This window comes from Tenrec ecaudatus, chromosome 1 (assembly GCF_050624435.1).
Source record: "Tenrec ecaudatus isolate mTenEca1 chromosome 1, mTenEca1.hap1, whole genome shotgun sequence".
Taxonomy (NCBI): Eukaryota; Metazoa; Chordata; class Mammalia; order Afrosoricida; family Tenrecidae; genus Tenrec; species Tenrec ecaudatus.
The window spans coordinates 24395446-24410597 of NC_134530.1; the positions used below are offsets into that span (position 1 = coordinate 24395446).

Genomic DNA, 15152 nt, shown 5'->3' on the forward strand with positions numbered 1-15152 from the left:
GCCTAGGGTGGGTGTGAGAGGTGGGGGGGGGGGCTAGTCAGGAGAACCCTGAGGTCTGAGGGCCCTAGATAGGTGGTAGCCCTGTGGCCATGATGGGAAAGGGGGTGGGGGGGGATGTGCAAGGAGAAGAGGGTGGTGCCCCAAGTGGAAAGATCTGATGGGAAGGCCAGGGGCTGTAGGGACATGGGGTGGACAGAAACCACAGCAAGGGCCTGAGACTGGTGAGTTTGCAGGGGTGGAGGGTGCAGGAGAGGCGGTGCCCTTCAAGGGGAATGGCCTGGGAGCTGAGGGAGCCGGGCAGGCAGGAAGGCAGTGGGGGCTCCAGGACCCAACAAGGGTGCCCCTTGGTCCCTGAACAGCCATCTGCAGAGCCTCACTGTGCCCACCAGCCACACCCCTTCTTGGCTTGCTTCTCGGCTGTTGGTTTCCACTGAATCGGTCAATGCGGGTTTGGTTGGCAATTTTCTTCTTTACGTTCCGCCCTGCTAACTGAGGTGCCCTGGTGGCACAGTCGCTACGCGTTGGGCTGTGAACTGGAAATCCCACCTACGCTGAAGTTCCTAGCACTCCAACGGGCACAACAGAGGCCCGGCGCGGCAAGCAGCACACTGTGGTTTCCTGTGTGGTCGCATCTCCTGAGAGCGCTCCACGCTTCCTCTCCCCAAGCCGCCTCGGCTGTCTGGTCTGTTTTCTCTGGGCCCCGGGGTGGCCCCTGCCCTGTGCCAGTCCCGAGAGCATGCCCAGAGGTGATGTACTGGTGGGCCCTGGTTGGGGGAGGTACGATTTACCGTGAAACTGGAAGCTGGTGAGGATCCCCGGCTTGGGTCCCCATGTCCTGCATGGTACTTGCTCTGTCATGGTCTTAGTACCACCTCAAGGCCCCAAGATGGCTGGCGGGGGTGGCCAGGGGGACTCCCCGCCTGTCCCCATGTGCAGCCCAGAAGCAGGTGGGGGTGGGAGATTTCAAATGAGCAGGTGTGTCCTGGTGGGACGTGAGGCCCAGGGTGGGACTGGGCATGCGGCCTGGACACGAGCGTGCATGGCAGTGACATTACAGGGCATGGAGATGGCTGCCCCTGCCCCAGGAGTCCCTCTCCCCATAACAGACTGGGCTCCACCCCTACCCTCAATCTTGACAGGGAGTCAAGGCGCTGGGGACTCAGGGTGATGCTGCTCATGGCCCTGGTGGACTCCCACCCTGGCCTCGCTCCTCTTCCACATAAGGCCCTTGTTTCCCTTGCCTCCGTCCCAGCCCTAGCACCCACTCATGCTCCTTCTCACCCCTCCCACTAGCCCCCCCGCATTTCCTCCCCCTCCTGCCCTTCACCCCTGGCTCCCCACCTTCGGTCTACCCCACACCCCAGTGGCCGAGCACCAGCAAGGGGCAGCAGGCTGCCCGGACCATTCAGCCACCATCCTCAGGAAGCAGCTTGCTCCTTTATTTGTCCAGAGCGTGGCCCCCATGCTGCCCTCCTGCCCCGATGCCCCCTCAGGGCAGAGAGGCCCTGGGCTGGGAGAGGGCTCTGAGGTCAGGCACTGTGGTGTAGGGTCCGTGGTGAGAGGCCGAAGCACACGCAGGTGGCTAGGAGCCCCCCAGGTGCTGGTGGAAATAGAGGCCGAAGAGGCTGGAGATTAGCTGGCAGGCGGCCGTCCACCAGATGAGGAAAGAGAGGACCCCGCGGCAGAAGAGGGGTGTGAACAGGCTGCCCAGGGCCCCTGCGATCTGGGCCGCTGTCTCCTGGGCTGAGTCTCGCTCTGGGCCAGCAGGGGCGGCATCGGCTAAGGACCGGGGAGTGGGGAGTGGGGGAGCCAGGCCCAGGCCCCAGGAGTAGCCACCTGTTGAGAGGAGGTAGTTTAGGCAGGCTCAGGTGAGGCTGGCACCCACCCTTGACTGTCCCTTGCCCAGCATGGCTCGCCAGCTCCCCACGGTCCCCTACCCAGTGACTTGAGCAGCAGTGTGCAGTTGAGGGTCAGGATGAGGGGCGTCAGGTACTGCAGGCTGACCACGGTCACGTAGCAGTACACCCGGACCACCTGGGAAGGAGGAGGGCTCAGGGAGGCTTTGCACCCAGAAACAGGGGCACCACCACCTCTCAAGGCACTGTAGTGTACCCCATGCTTTTCCTCCCTACAGGCCTCGGCTCCCCTGGCCAGGGCCTTACCCGCCGCTGGATCTCCCGGGCCTCAATGCGGCCGGCTTCCCGCCGCAGCTGCTCCACGCGCACCCTAGCCAGGCCCAGGTAGGCTTGCAGGTGAGGCCGCGTCACCACCAGCCGCAGCAGGCACAGCACCAGCAGCACCCAGAGGCGGGCAGAGTCGAAGGCAGAGTCAGAGAGCCTGCGTGGGGAGGGGCAGGGGGACAGGGCTGGCCAGGCAGAACCGTCCTGCCTCCCCAGGGCAGACCCCGCTCCCTGTGCCTCAGAGACTGCCTCTCCCCATCCCCGTCTGCCTGCACTTACAAGGAGACAGAGGAACCCCCAAGGGGCGCCTGCTGCAGGAAGTCCCGGGCGATGGGCCTGGTCCAAAGCCACAGCACGAACAGAGGTGACAGGAAATTGGCGTGTAGGAGGAGCCTGTGGAGCGCACCAGGCAGGGTCGGACATAGGGTATGCTCCTCAGCCTTCCCACTCCCCACCCCCACTGTCCGTTCTGTGCCAGACCCCCCACTTTACTGCATCCCTGGCCGGTCCTCGGCCATCTTCAGTGCGTCGCGGTGGGTCTGGGCCAGCCGCAGGCCTGGGAAGGTCAGGAAGGCACCCAGCACAGCACCCACGACCGCCAGCCCCACGCGGATGGCCAGCTTGACCAGAGGGAGCCTGGAGGAAGAGCAGGGTCAGTCAGAGGGGCCCTTAGCTCACCGTGTCTGGTCACCCACCAGTCCAGCTACCTCCCACTGCCCGGACTTACGCCCAGTCCCAGCCCTGCTTCTTTAGAAGGGGCTCCAGGTTCCGGGTCATGCTGGCCAGGCCTGAGGAGATGAAGAGAGTGGGTTGTTGTACACTGGAGACCTCTGAGCCCCCGCTGCCCCACTCCACATGACCATTCCGCCCGCAGGTCCTTAGGTGCTGTGATGGCCGAGTCCAAGGCCCTTGGCCTGCACCAGCTGAGCAGGGCTCACTGCCAAGGGTGGCGGAGGGCTGCTCTTACCTGTGGCTGGGACCAAGTGGGAGCCACAACTACGGGTCTCCCTGGAGGATACCAGGAAACCGAAGGGCTCCCAGCAGGCAAAAACCAAGGTCCTCCGTGAAAGACAACCAAAACACTCACCGCCAGTAAGTGGATGCTGGCTCCTAGCCACCCTCTAGACCAGTGGTTCCCCACCTTCCTCAGGCTGCGACCCTTTCCCACAGCTCCCCATGTGGTGACCCAACCATAACATTACTCTCCCTGCGACTTCATCACTGTCATTTTGCTACTGTTATGAATCGTCGAGTAAATATCTGATTGGCAGGATGTATTTTCATTGTTACAAATGGAACATCATTAATGCATAGTGATGAATCACAAAGATAATGTGTAATTTTACATTCTGCAATGTTTAATGATAAATGAAATTTTGTCTTGAAGCATGGTATAGCATGGGAAACAACAGTTCATGCTGGGTACTCGAAGGTGGGCACATCTGCATGTGAGCGGACCCGCCTGGAGACGGGGTCTGGGTTCCTAAGACCATCGGAAAGATGTGTTTTCCGATAGTCTTAGGCGACCCCTGTGAAAGGGTCGTTTGACCCCCCAAAGGGGTCACGGCCCACAGGTTGAGAACCGCTGCTCCAGGCCAGGGTAGAATGGTCCCATTTCCGAGCTTTTAACTACTCACAGGTTTCTGAGCCTTCACATCTCACCACGAGCACGCAGCCACATCATTTTCCTGCAGAGCTGCTGGTGAGTTTGAACCACAGACTCTAAGGGTAGCGGCTCGGTGGGCAGCCTGCTATGCCACCAGGGCTCCATGAGGGAAATGCCCTCTATTCGGACCCCACAGGTTAACCGCAAATAAAGATGAGCTCACACCCAAAGATCATCACATACGCAAGAAAATGAAAGGTGCAGGAATTACAAAGTTGTTGTTCCTTTTTAAAATCAATTCCCCAAGGATTTTAAAAATTGGCATTATTAATGATGTGTGAAGTGATTAATGAAATAAAACCTAGAATCAGAGAATGAGCATTGTGAGATCGCCTGAAATAACTCTGAAAAGGCATCAAGTTAAATGCTCATAAGTGAAAAAAATAATACAGCGAATCTGGATAAGCAATTATAGGATTAGCAAGAGCCAAAAGAGGCATATGTGAATTGGAAGATAGAGCTGAAGAAGTTACTTAGATTCTAGCTCAGAAAGAGAAGAAGATGGAAAATAGGAACAGGAGGCTTAGCGGTACCGTGGGCAGAATAGAAAGTCCAGCAGAAGTCACATTGGCTTCCTAGAGGAAGACGGGAGAAGGTGAAAGCAAGGCAGGCGTTATTGGAAGAGAAGAGTTGAGAGGGTTACAGATTGGATTACACCCATAAAGAACAGCAAATGAGGTAAATAAAGAAGAAACCGTACCTAGACAGACTGCTGTGGGGCTGGAGACCACCAGCCAAGGACACTGCAGAGCAGCCAGGGAGCTAAGACAGACCACCTAGAAAGCAACAACAAGCAGCATGACAAAAACCACTCGCCAGAGAGGAAAGGAAGAAACACAGCAACAGGGCTGCTTGAAACAAAGCCAAGCTGCTGGTAACCACAATCGGCGCAAACAGACGAGATTTTGAAGGTAACCAAATGATGAGGGCGTCAGGCGCAATGGAAACCTCTCCATGAAAACGGGGGTGGGGGGATATTAAAAAACGATACAGCAAATCCCAGTCAAAAGCAAGCTGGAAAGGCTGTCCTTATAGGAGACAGCAAGGACTACGTCAGAAGCAAAGGTGGGGAATGACGAAGTGAGCGTGTAATGATAAAGGAGGGTGCTTCACCAGGAATATCCGCAGGTCTGAACGTGTGAACCAGCCCTGTAACCATAAAGAAACACAGTCTCCATACTGACAGACTAGCTGTAGAACAGGAGAGCCCTGCTGTCCCACGAGAAAGGGCCACCTTGGTGTCAAAGGGACAAAAAGGATGGAGAGTTGAGTTTGCTGGATACCGTATATACTCGAGTAAAAGCCCACCCCAATATCAGCCGAGGCACCTAGTTTTACCACCAAAACGGCATTAAAAAGGTGCTGAAAAACCCGGCTTATACACGAGTATGTTCGGTATATGAAACCTGTACCCACCAGTAAATATACTGTCTTTTTTTAAAACAATTTATTAGGGGCTCATACAACTCTTATCACAATCCATACATATACATACATCAATTGTATAAAGCACATCCATACATTCCCTGCCCCAATCATTCTCAAAGCATTTGCTCTCCACATAAGCCCTTTGCATCAGGTCCTCTTTTTTTCTTTTTTTTCCCCCTCCCTCCAAATATACTGTCTTTAAGAACACTGGGCTACTCACAAAAATTGATCAGATACCTAGGTCAATAGGCAGATCTTAACAAGTTTCAAAGAGATCTAGGAAAGCCATTGACATTCCATAACCAGAGTGCCATGAACTAGAAAGACACATCTCTTAATTCTATTGAAAATTTTCCCAACAATTATGAATGGTTCATAGATTAAAGAACTTAACAGAAACTTTAAAAATGCCCCAAACTAAAAAATAATGAAAACACGTATCAAAACTTAAGGGGTGGCTTATCAACCAAGTGAAGAGAAAACCTAACAGATTGGGAGGAAAATATCGGGGAGCCATATAGCAAGCTGCTTAGGGTTTCCTATCTAGGCTCTATATTAAAGAACCCCAACACCTGTACAGCAAAAAAGAGACAAAAAATCAGCAAAGGAGTTGAATACAGACAATTCATGCAAGATGTGCACATGGTCAACAAGTATGTTAGAAGGTGCTTGATGTCGTCACAGTTCACAGAGACGCAGACAGACAACCACAATGCAACCCACTTCAGCCCCCTGAGGATGGCTATGGGACACACACAGAGTGCAGGTGCTGGCCAAGAGCTGGAGACACTTCATCCAGAGCTTGTGGGGAAGCATGATGGCAGAGCTGCCGCGGAAAACAAGTGGGCATTTCCCCAGAGTCACACGCAGGCCCCCTGTGCCCAGCCCGCCCACCCCAGCTGGGCCCCCTGAGGAAGTGAAGGCCAGGTGGTCTTTCTTACTGTTTGCATTTTCATCTTTGTATGATTATTATTTTATGCTTACTATTTTACTGTTTCTGTCTTTGATTGTTTCTGCTGGGTGCATCCAGTGAGCACAGGAGGAGTGGATGCAGAGAATAACTGATGCAGGGTTGCAGGGGAGGGATGCACAGAACAACTGATGCAGGGTTGCAGGGGAGGCGGCGGGGGGGGGGGGAACTAGGGAGGGTGAGGGGGCCGGGGAGCAAACAATGTATGTGGGAGGGGGTAGGGAGCACCAGAACTGAGGGTGACTACACAACTCATTTTAAAAGCGATTTAACCATTGCTGGGCGGGGGGAGGGAAGAGGGGAAGGGGGTGCAGAGAAAGTGTTCTAAAACTGATTGTGGTAATGATGGTACAATTCTTCTTGACAGAATCGAACTATTGAATTGTGTGATATGTGGGTTAAGTGCCAATAAAACGGTTAAAAAAAAAGGAACACAGATCTATTAACAAATTTCTGTAAAATATTGAAGACCGACCTCAAAAAGCGAAAAAGAATGGAAGACAGGACTGAGAACAGAAACTTGTACGCCGGTACTCACGGCAACACCTGGCAATTGCCCAGAGGTGGACACCACCCAAGTGTCCATCCAAAACTGACTGGACAGCCAGGGCGCAGCACAGCACCCATGAAACCCAGTATTCCTCTGGTTCCGGACGCTGCCTCGCCAGCTCTCCGGACTTCTGCCTTTCACTGCGGGCTTAGCACTACAGGTAAGAGCTCAGGACACACGGAATCCGGGTCAGATAAACCCCTCAGGAACAGGAATGGGAGTAGCGATACCAGGAAGGCAGAGGGAAGGTGAGGAGAGGAGGGGGAAAGGAGACAGCGGTTGGTGTACGATATGAAAATAATATTTATCATTTATCACGGGGTCACAACAGCACAAATAGAATGTAAGTGTTGACAAAATAATGATGGCAACATATGTACAAATGTGCTTGATAAGATCCCCCAATAAAATGATCTCAAAAAACAACCAGACTGGAGAAGCAGAACGCGGAGCCCACACGGAGGGGTACACCCTCCACCGTCAGGGGAAATGAGCTCGCCACACCTCCCGAAGCAGGAAGGGGCCTGGAAAACATTACGTTCGGTGACACCAGCCAGTCACCAAAGGGCAACCATCCTACAGGAGCTGGTCTTCTCGGGGCGGTGGGGGGGGGGGGGAGGAAGGCGACATGGCAAGCCAGAGGGCAGCAGGTGGTCATGGGGGGCGAAAGGACAACGACGACACACTACAGGATGTGGTAAACTGATGGAGACAAGACACCGGGAGGTTTGCAAGAGTCAAAGGCAACAGAGGCCAATGGGTGTTCTGCACCCCATCCTGCCACAGCGGGGCACTGGGAGAAGATGCCCACACGGGCTGGGCAGGCGTGGGAGGGAGAGGGGGCGTATGCCCACGAATGTCCGCAGATTGACAGGCGTGGTGAGCAGGGGGGCAGGTGGATGTATGTTTGACCTCCACTGCATCTTGGGCTGTAGGGATAGTGAGGCCCTCCAACACCACCCTGCCCTTTTTCATAACACCCAAAAGAACTGGCAGCAGAGACACAAGCAGGCATTCACACGTCAAGGGGTTCAGTGCGGCACTGCTCCCCCAGGCCAAACGGTGGGAGCGGCCCGCAGCGCGGAGCTTTCCAGCCGGCACCACCTGGCTCACAAAGGCAGGATGGGCATCCAAACATGGTGAGCGGCGGCGGTGGGGGTCTAGACGCTCGTGAGCTGCCCTCTGTGGGCAACAATTTCCCCTTCCGGAGGATGAAAGGTGATTAAACGCAAAAGACAAAGGACACAATTCAGCCGGCGGGTCCCGAAAACATCGGCTACCAAAACCCTGAGATCAGCAGAACTAGCTGGTGCCCGCCCACCACTCCCCACCGACTGTTCTGAACCGGGGTCCCGTGACAGAAGGTCCTGAAGAGGGTGGGAGGAAACTGGAATAGAACTCAAAATCATGAACAAGATTGGGCTTACAGGTCGGACGGAGACTGGTGGAACCCCAACAGGGGCCCTCACCCTCAGGTGTAGAACTCAGCTCACCTCCGGGTTGGAAGAATCACCCACTGCAAATCGGGAGTGAGGAAAGAGTGAGGGGAGTCCTGGTAGCCTGGTGGTTATGCCTTGGGCTGCTAGCTATAAGGGCAGAGGTTCGAAACCACCAGCTGCTCCCCAGAAGATGGGACTTTCTACTCCTGTAAAGAGCTAAAGTTTTTTTAAAAAACAAAATGTTTTTGGGGCTGATTCCCTTTGGCCACTGCATCCCCATGGCACCGGGCAGCGGAGGGAGGGAAGCCCTAGCTCGAGCTAGCGAATAAACTCCCTTTGCCCTTTTGCATCTCAACTGGTTGTATTCTTCAGTGCGCCCAAGACAGGTTTCTGGGTGGCGCCATCAACTGGGACCAGAATACGACCAAGGTGGACACGCCAGCGCAGTCACCTGTCGGGTTCAGAGTGGGAGAAGTCCTCCTGTGCCCCTGACATGGGGGCAGAACACTTGGCTCTCACCCACGACGATGGAAGGCTGTCAAGTCGCACCAGCTGGGTGCAAGGCGCTACAGGGACTGTTACCGATGGACTTCAGACCGCAAAGTGGATATCAGTGTGGGTCGGTTCCTAGTCACTGATGCAACACATCACCTGATCTAACAAATGGGACACATCGCCTGATCCAACCTCACCAATGGGACACATCGCCTGATAACGCCTTAGCCAAAAGAGTTCGAGTGACAGCCAACCAGTGACCAACCAATCAGGAAAGCACGCGCGAACCTACTCACCAATCACCGCTGGACAATGCTGGCGCCAGAAGTTTTCTCCAATAAGTTTAAAGAACAGCAACCCTGGACGCCCCCTTGTCCCTGGCCCTATAAAAACCCAGAGAACAAAGCATTCGGGGCTGATTCCCTTTGGATGCTGGGTCCCCGCTGCACCCAGCAGTGGAGGGAGGAAGCCCTAGCTCGAGCTAGTCAATAAACTTGCCGCTTTTGCATCTCAAAAAAAAAAACAAAACAAAATGTTTTTAAACCCACAAAGAGTGGAACCAGGAAACAGAGGGAGTCAGCGGGCTAAGTGAAGGTACATTAAGCGGATGGCCACGGAGGCGCTGAATCAGAACGTGTACGAACCGCGGGATGTCAAATGGTGACCTGCTTGCTCTGTCAACCTTCACCTCGTTCACAACCCAAGGTGGCCCCCGCAGCAGGCCTTCCCCCGGCAAAGGGATCGCCAGTGCCTCTCCAGCCTCTGGCACGGCCCCCGCCAGGAGCGCAGAGGCGACATTTGGAGGGGATCCGGAGACCGGGCAACTTCCAGCATCTTTACCGCGGGCAATTTGTGATAGGACTGAAAATGACAACCGCACTCTCTTACACGGCGGCATCTGTTCGCGTGGAATCACACAAGCCGTTTCCTGCGAGACTGTGTCAAGAGCAAAAGGTCGCCCGGGCTGCCGCCAGCCTCCAGGGAGATGCCCAGGTCCCGTCTCCTGCCCTGGGAGCCGCCCCATTCCCTTAGTGGGCAAGCAGGGGCCACCGGAGCTCCTGGCCCCCGCCTCAGGCCATAAACCGGCAGGATACATACATAACCCTGAGATACAACCCTGAAGCGGCGTACTATGAAACAGTGTTGCTGATTTTGAAAGATGAAAGGGCATTTCATAATCTTAAGTGAAAAGGACAAAGCAAGAGGAGAGTCTGCTACTGTTTCCTCGGGAGCCTGTGGAAGAGGGCGGGGCAGGGGGGCTGCGTTTCTGTATGCCCCCCCACCCCCAGGATTGATGGATAGTGGCCCTTAGCCTTTCCCCCTCCAAACGAGATTACAAGTATCCAGAGGGGTCCCCAGGTGGCAATCAGCAGAAGTGCCCGACGGCTAGCTGAAAGGTTAGCAGTTCAACGCCCCGCAGAGGCGCTCAGAGGGGCCCGGGGATCCGATCAGAGAGGAACTCAGCCCTGAACATCCAACAGAGCGGTTCCAGCCTGCACACCGAGCTGACGGATGGCAATTAAACACGAGAAGTAAATAACAAAGAGACGTGGTGACAGCTGCTGGGGGGAGAACAGGCAGAGGGGCCACCTGGAGCACCTGCAGGAGGGGCAGAAGTGGCAGGTGGGCAGTCAGGGACCAGGGCAGGTAAGACCCTGAAACAAGGGGTGGGGAGGGGGGCACTGCCGACCCATGAAGGTCCCAGATGAGCCCGGACAGGTGGGAGCCATTGGGCTCCCTAGTGGACCTCTGGCCCTAAACAAGGCCCCCTGGGACAGATGTACTCACCTGGCTCCAGGCCCAGCTCCAGTGTCTCCTCCCGCACCACCTGCACCAGCATAGCCAGGAGCAGGGAGAAGAAGGCGAAGGTGAGACAGACAGAGCGCTCCCCGCCCTCCTCTGCGCTGAAGTAGAGCCGGGTCACCATCAGGAAGACCTTGCTGGTGGCAGTGCTAAGGAGGCCACCGGAACCAAGCTGTGTGCCCCCCCACCCCCAGCACAGGGCAGCCCTGACGGTGGCCTGGGACATGGCTGGTCCCAGGAGTGCAAGCTAGGGGCTCAGGGGAGAGGCTGAGAGCGGGTGGGGCACCTGGGCTACCAGGCCGATGACAAAAGGGCCCCTTCCTCGACAGGGCGCCTTTAGGCACCGCTGACTCCCTGACCCAGCATAGGCGAGTGCCCGGAACACCTCAAGCTAGCCCCCATGGGCCCATGGCCACCTGGCCTCAGAGACCAGCAGGCTTTCAGAAACCAAGCTTCCTGAGGAGTCTCCCAACCAATGCCCCTGCCCTGTACTTTGAAGAGCAGTGGGGTCGGGGGCTGGGAGCAAGGGGACCCTGTGCTGTCTTCCCCACCCCCTGTCCCAGCCCCTCCCCCTGCTATGCTTCACTGGTTGGTGTCTGGGGCTGGGAGGCTGAGAGCTCTGATCCCCGAGAACAGAGAGGAGCTTGTCCGGGAAAATCCCACCCAGTCCTCGGTGCAGGGGAGCAAGCCCAAGGGCAGCTATTTCAGAGAGGTTTTCGGATACCCCCCTTCGCCCACATACCACCACACCCCACACCGCACCACACCCCACCCCAACAGGTGGAAGGACACATGGAGAAGGCGACCGCCAGCAGGCACCAGCACACGGCGATGTTGGCCTCCCGGGCTGGGTGCAGAACGCAGTAGTAGGCCTCGGTGAAGAGGTACACGCCGCCGGTGTACACGGCGAAGTCCACAAACCACTGGTACTCCAGGAAGAAGCGCAGGACTGGAGGAGGGGCACACACATGGCTCAGAGGGGGCTGAGGGAGAGGGTGGTATGCCTGGGCAGGGAGGTGGCCCAGGGCCAGGCAGGGCTGTTACCTAGAGCATCCACCGCCGTGAGGGGGCAGGTCTCCAGCTGGAAGGGGGCATCTCGGGGTACAGACAATGGCTTCTCCTCACCCAAGCCATTTGCCCACCTGGAGAGAGGAGAGTCAGTGGCTCTGTCCCCCTTCCCAGGAGTCAGCAAGGGCTGCCCACCTCACTGTACCCCAGCATGTAAGGCCAGAGCCCCCTCGGCCTGGCAGGACTAGGTCTGGAAGGCGCGGGAGACCCCGGGGCCTAGGTTTCCATCTTGGCCCACCACCTCCTTTTCAGGAAAATAAAATGACTCAATGCCGCCTGGCAATGAAAAAGGATAAAGTGTAGGCATCTGCTTTTGAAGCCCCACGCCAGACCCTTCCAGTTCCCCCAGCAAGGCAGGTATCACTCACTTTGGGACCAGAGCCCTGGAGCTTCCAGAAACACCTGATGCTAATTTGAGGCAATGACGAACAAGGCGTTCCCTGACCCCTCTGCCCAGAGCCACGCCTGGGTGTGCCAGGGGCAGACCCTGGTGGCTATCGCTGGGAGCCCAGGCAGGTGTACTCACCGCTCCCTCTTGCCTTTGGGCCTCTGCTTCCCTGCCAGAGTCCGGAGCTCCTCCTCTGTCGGGTGCATGTACCGGAACAAACTGCAGTCGAGACAGATGGACAGAAGCTTGGGGCTGGGGACTCCAGTCAGGGAACCTCCCCCACAAACTCGGGGTTGGGATAGGAAGGAGAGTCAGGTGGGAGTTCTCTGGGAACAGGACAGATGGACAGTGGGGCCCCTATGGGGACAGGGAGGGGGGGTGGGGGAGGGGGCCAGACCTCCAGCAGATCAGGACCTGAATGCCCCAACCTGCTAACTCTCCTGGGGAGAGGGGTCAGTCACCCTTGCCACCAGGTTCTTGGAACCACTCCCGAACCACCGGCACTCAGCAGCGGGGGGTTAGTGGTGGGTGGGGCTTGTAGGGACAAGGGCTGCTCTGGGCCTGGGGCTCCTGCCCACCCTCCTCACCTGCCATTGCAGAGCAGCCAGCGAGCGAAGGAGCAGTGGGCGGCCAGCCTGTGCATGAGGGTGGCCGTGAGCAGAGTCACCACCAGCTGCACTCCCAGCACCGCCTGCAGAGGGCGCCACAGGCATACACCGGCGTCACCCACTCCACCTGCCCCCTTCAGCATGAACTGGGTGTGCCTGAGCAGCACCACTCTCAGGTTATTTATAGAGAGGCCAGATTACAGGGGGGGGGGGGGGCTGTGTACTCTGGCTGTCCTGGCCATCTCCAAGAAGGGAATGTGAAGTGAGACCCTAGAGCTGCGGTTCTCAACCTGTGGGTCACGACCCCTCTAGAGGTCAAACAACCTTTTCACAGGGGTCACCCGATTCCTAACAGTAGCAAAATGACAGTGATGAACTGAAAATAAGTTTATGGTTGGGGAGGGGGGGGCGTCACCACAACATGAGGAACTTTATGACCTAGGGTCTCGGCATTAGGAAGGTTGAGAACCACTAGGCCTAGACCCACCCAGCCCACCTGGGGCCCCTGTCAAGCACAGCGCCCCCTGCCCCCCCCCCCATCTGGTCCTGTCTCTCCAGGCCTCAGGCCATCTCGCTCCACTCCAGCATCACTGTCACTCAGTGGGCCAGAGCCCCACCTCTGGAGCCCAGACCAGGGCTCCCCTCCGAGCCTCAGTCTCTGCATTTGGAAATGGAGTAGTTCGTGTTTTGTGTCACTGAGTGGTCAGGGCCACCCCAGCACACAGCCCCCTCCGGCACTCCCTGTCCTACCCACACTCCTCTCCTACCCCTACCTCCTTCCAGGAGGGACAAGGAGTCAGCCTTAGGCTCTCCGCACCCCTATTCCCCCTCTGCCTCACACTGTAGGCCCCTCACCTGCCCTCCCTCCTCCATTTTGCCTCTGGGAAAGCCAGCCTCAGGCTTACAGGCCTGAGGTGCTGGATTATTCTTAGTGTCTCACCCTTTATTGTTATTATTATTATTTTAAGGTGACCAGACGTCCCACTTTTGAACAATTTTTTCCACGTCCCGCGGTGTTTTTAAAAAGTCCCGATTTTTGGGAAAGAATGCACGACAAGCTAGGGTATACGGTTTACGGCTGCCATGTAGCTATTTTGCCAGGATATGAGATTTATCAATGGTGTCCCGCTTTACCAATGTTAAAATCTGGTCACCTTTATGTTACTTGTAAAAATTGTCCTTTAGGAAACCCAATTCCAGGGCACAGAACAAGGCCCCTCCCCAATCAAACCTGGCCCAGGGAGATTGACTTTCTCGCCCTTTAAACATTTGGCTACTTAGGACTCCCCGGTAAGACTCTGGGTACCCGCCCCCACGCAGAAGTCCCAGACTCTTCAGAAACCCTAGAACGCTGAGGCTTCCAGCCCACGTGGCGAGACCCCAGCCCTCGAAGGACCCACGACCTCTCGGGGTGATGCCGATCCTCAGCGCTCCTAGCCTCCACATGGGACTCAGGCCCTTGGCGACCCTCCGGCCTGACCCCAGTCCCGCAACACCCAACGCCTGAGACCCCCCCAGCTCACCATGGCGCCTGCGGGGAGCACAGTGCGTGAGCCTCCCGGCTAGGGGGACTTCCAGGAGACTCGGCCAATCAGAGCCCGGTTCCACTGACTAACAGTCCGTCCAACCAATCATCAGGCTGAGTGCCAGGGCCGCACGCTAGCTAGCGCGGCGCAGTGCATTCCGGGAACTGTAGTTCCAAGACTAGACCGTCCCGCAAGAGCAGACCACGGAATAGGTGGGCGGACTGTGTCCGGGAGGCACTGTGGGGCTCGGAGCGAAAGCCGCCCCACTCTGAGGCTGAGTTCCCTCCCCTGTGCTTAGCTCACAAATATGTGTCGAACACACCCATTCAGGTATGCACTGTCTTCATCAGACAGTTCTGAGCTTGGAACGCCCCCCCCCCCCCCATCAAGAACAATCAATGGCTCCCAGGGACTAGACTCCTACGTTCTCAGATTAAACTCAGACCCCACGGTCCCCATTCCGTCTCCTCCCCCTTGGTCTCCGGCTTCCGGTGCCCTCCGTATCCCCACCCCTAGTTTTCCCTTGGGCAGCTGCTCAGTCCCAGTCATCTGTTCTACTTGGGAGGTTCCACAAACTCTGCCCCTCGCTGCTTGTTGGCAATGTCTGTTCTCCATTGGTCCCTGCCTCTTTCTCTGTTCTGCACCAGAAGCTCTCCTCCTCTGCTCAACATTGGATGCGCCAGATTGTTCTGCGTCGGACAGGCCTTGATTTCGATTCTTCTTTGGGCAAATCCATGTTCTGTATTCCACACAGAGTAATCCAGGCCCCCTGCTCCTCACTGGGCCATCCCTGTCTCTGCCCCACATCAAACGTCTCCTGCTCTCTGACCGACATCGCTCTCCTTCCGCATGGACTGTTCTGGAACCTTCCACCATCTCTGTCCGTGGTGGCCCTGAGAACACAAAGTCTGGGATGGCCCAAACCAGTTTGTGCTCAACTCGCTGAAAGTTTGATTGAAGCCCACGCTGGGGTGGTGTGAAAGAAAGGGCTGGCGATCTGCTTCTGTTGAGGTGACAGACAAGAAATCCCG

General features: G+C 56.5%; 1 protein-coding gene across 2 annotated transcripts; it reads right to left on the bottom strand.

Annotated features, from left to right (window-relative positions):
- Positions 1-1418: 1418 nt before the first annotated feature.
- TMEM161A (transmembrane protein 161A) lies at positions 1419-14174 on the bottom strand. 2 transcript variants are annotated; one of them, XM_075549206.1, is made up of 12 exons: positions 14119-14174; positions 12575-12678; positions 12126-12206; positions 11576-11673; positions 11324-11480; positions 10517-10668; positions 2908-2968; positions 2673-2816; positions 2460-2573; positions 2163-2337; positions 1938-2034; positions 1419-1836 (listed from the first exon to the last, which is right to left on the bottom strand). In XM_075549206.1, exons 1-12 carry the CDS (start codon positions 14119-14121, stop codon positions 1583-1585), a joined length of 1440 nt encoding a protein of 479 aa, XP_075405321.1. In that variant the 5' UTR covers positions 14122-14174; the 3' UTR covers positions 1419-1582. The 2 variants fall into 2 exon arrangements, with proteins under 2 accessions (XP_075405321.1, XP_075405331.1); XM_075549216.1 differs by lacking the exon at positions 14119-14174 and adding an exon at positions 13999-14097.
- Between the last annotated feature and the right edge of the window lie 978 nt (positions 14175-15152).

Excerpts from the sequence above, each read along its gene's own strand:
- TMEM161A (XM_075549206.1), bottom strand. Across the intron at positions 12,207-12,574 it reads TGGCTGCTCTGCAATGGCAG|TTTGTTCCGGTACATGCACC; the intron begins GTGAGGAGGGTG and ends TCTCGACTGCAG. Across the intron at positions 11,674-12,125 it reads CCCAAAGGCAAGAGGGAGCG|GTGGGCAAATGGCTTGGGTG; the intron begins GTGAGTACACCT and ends TCCTCTCTCCAG.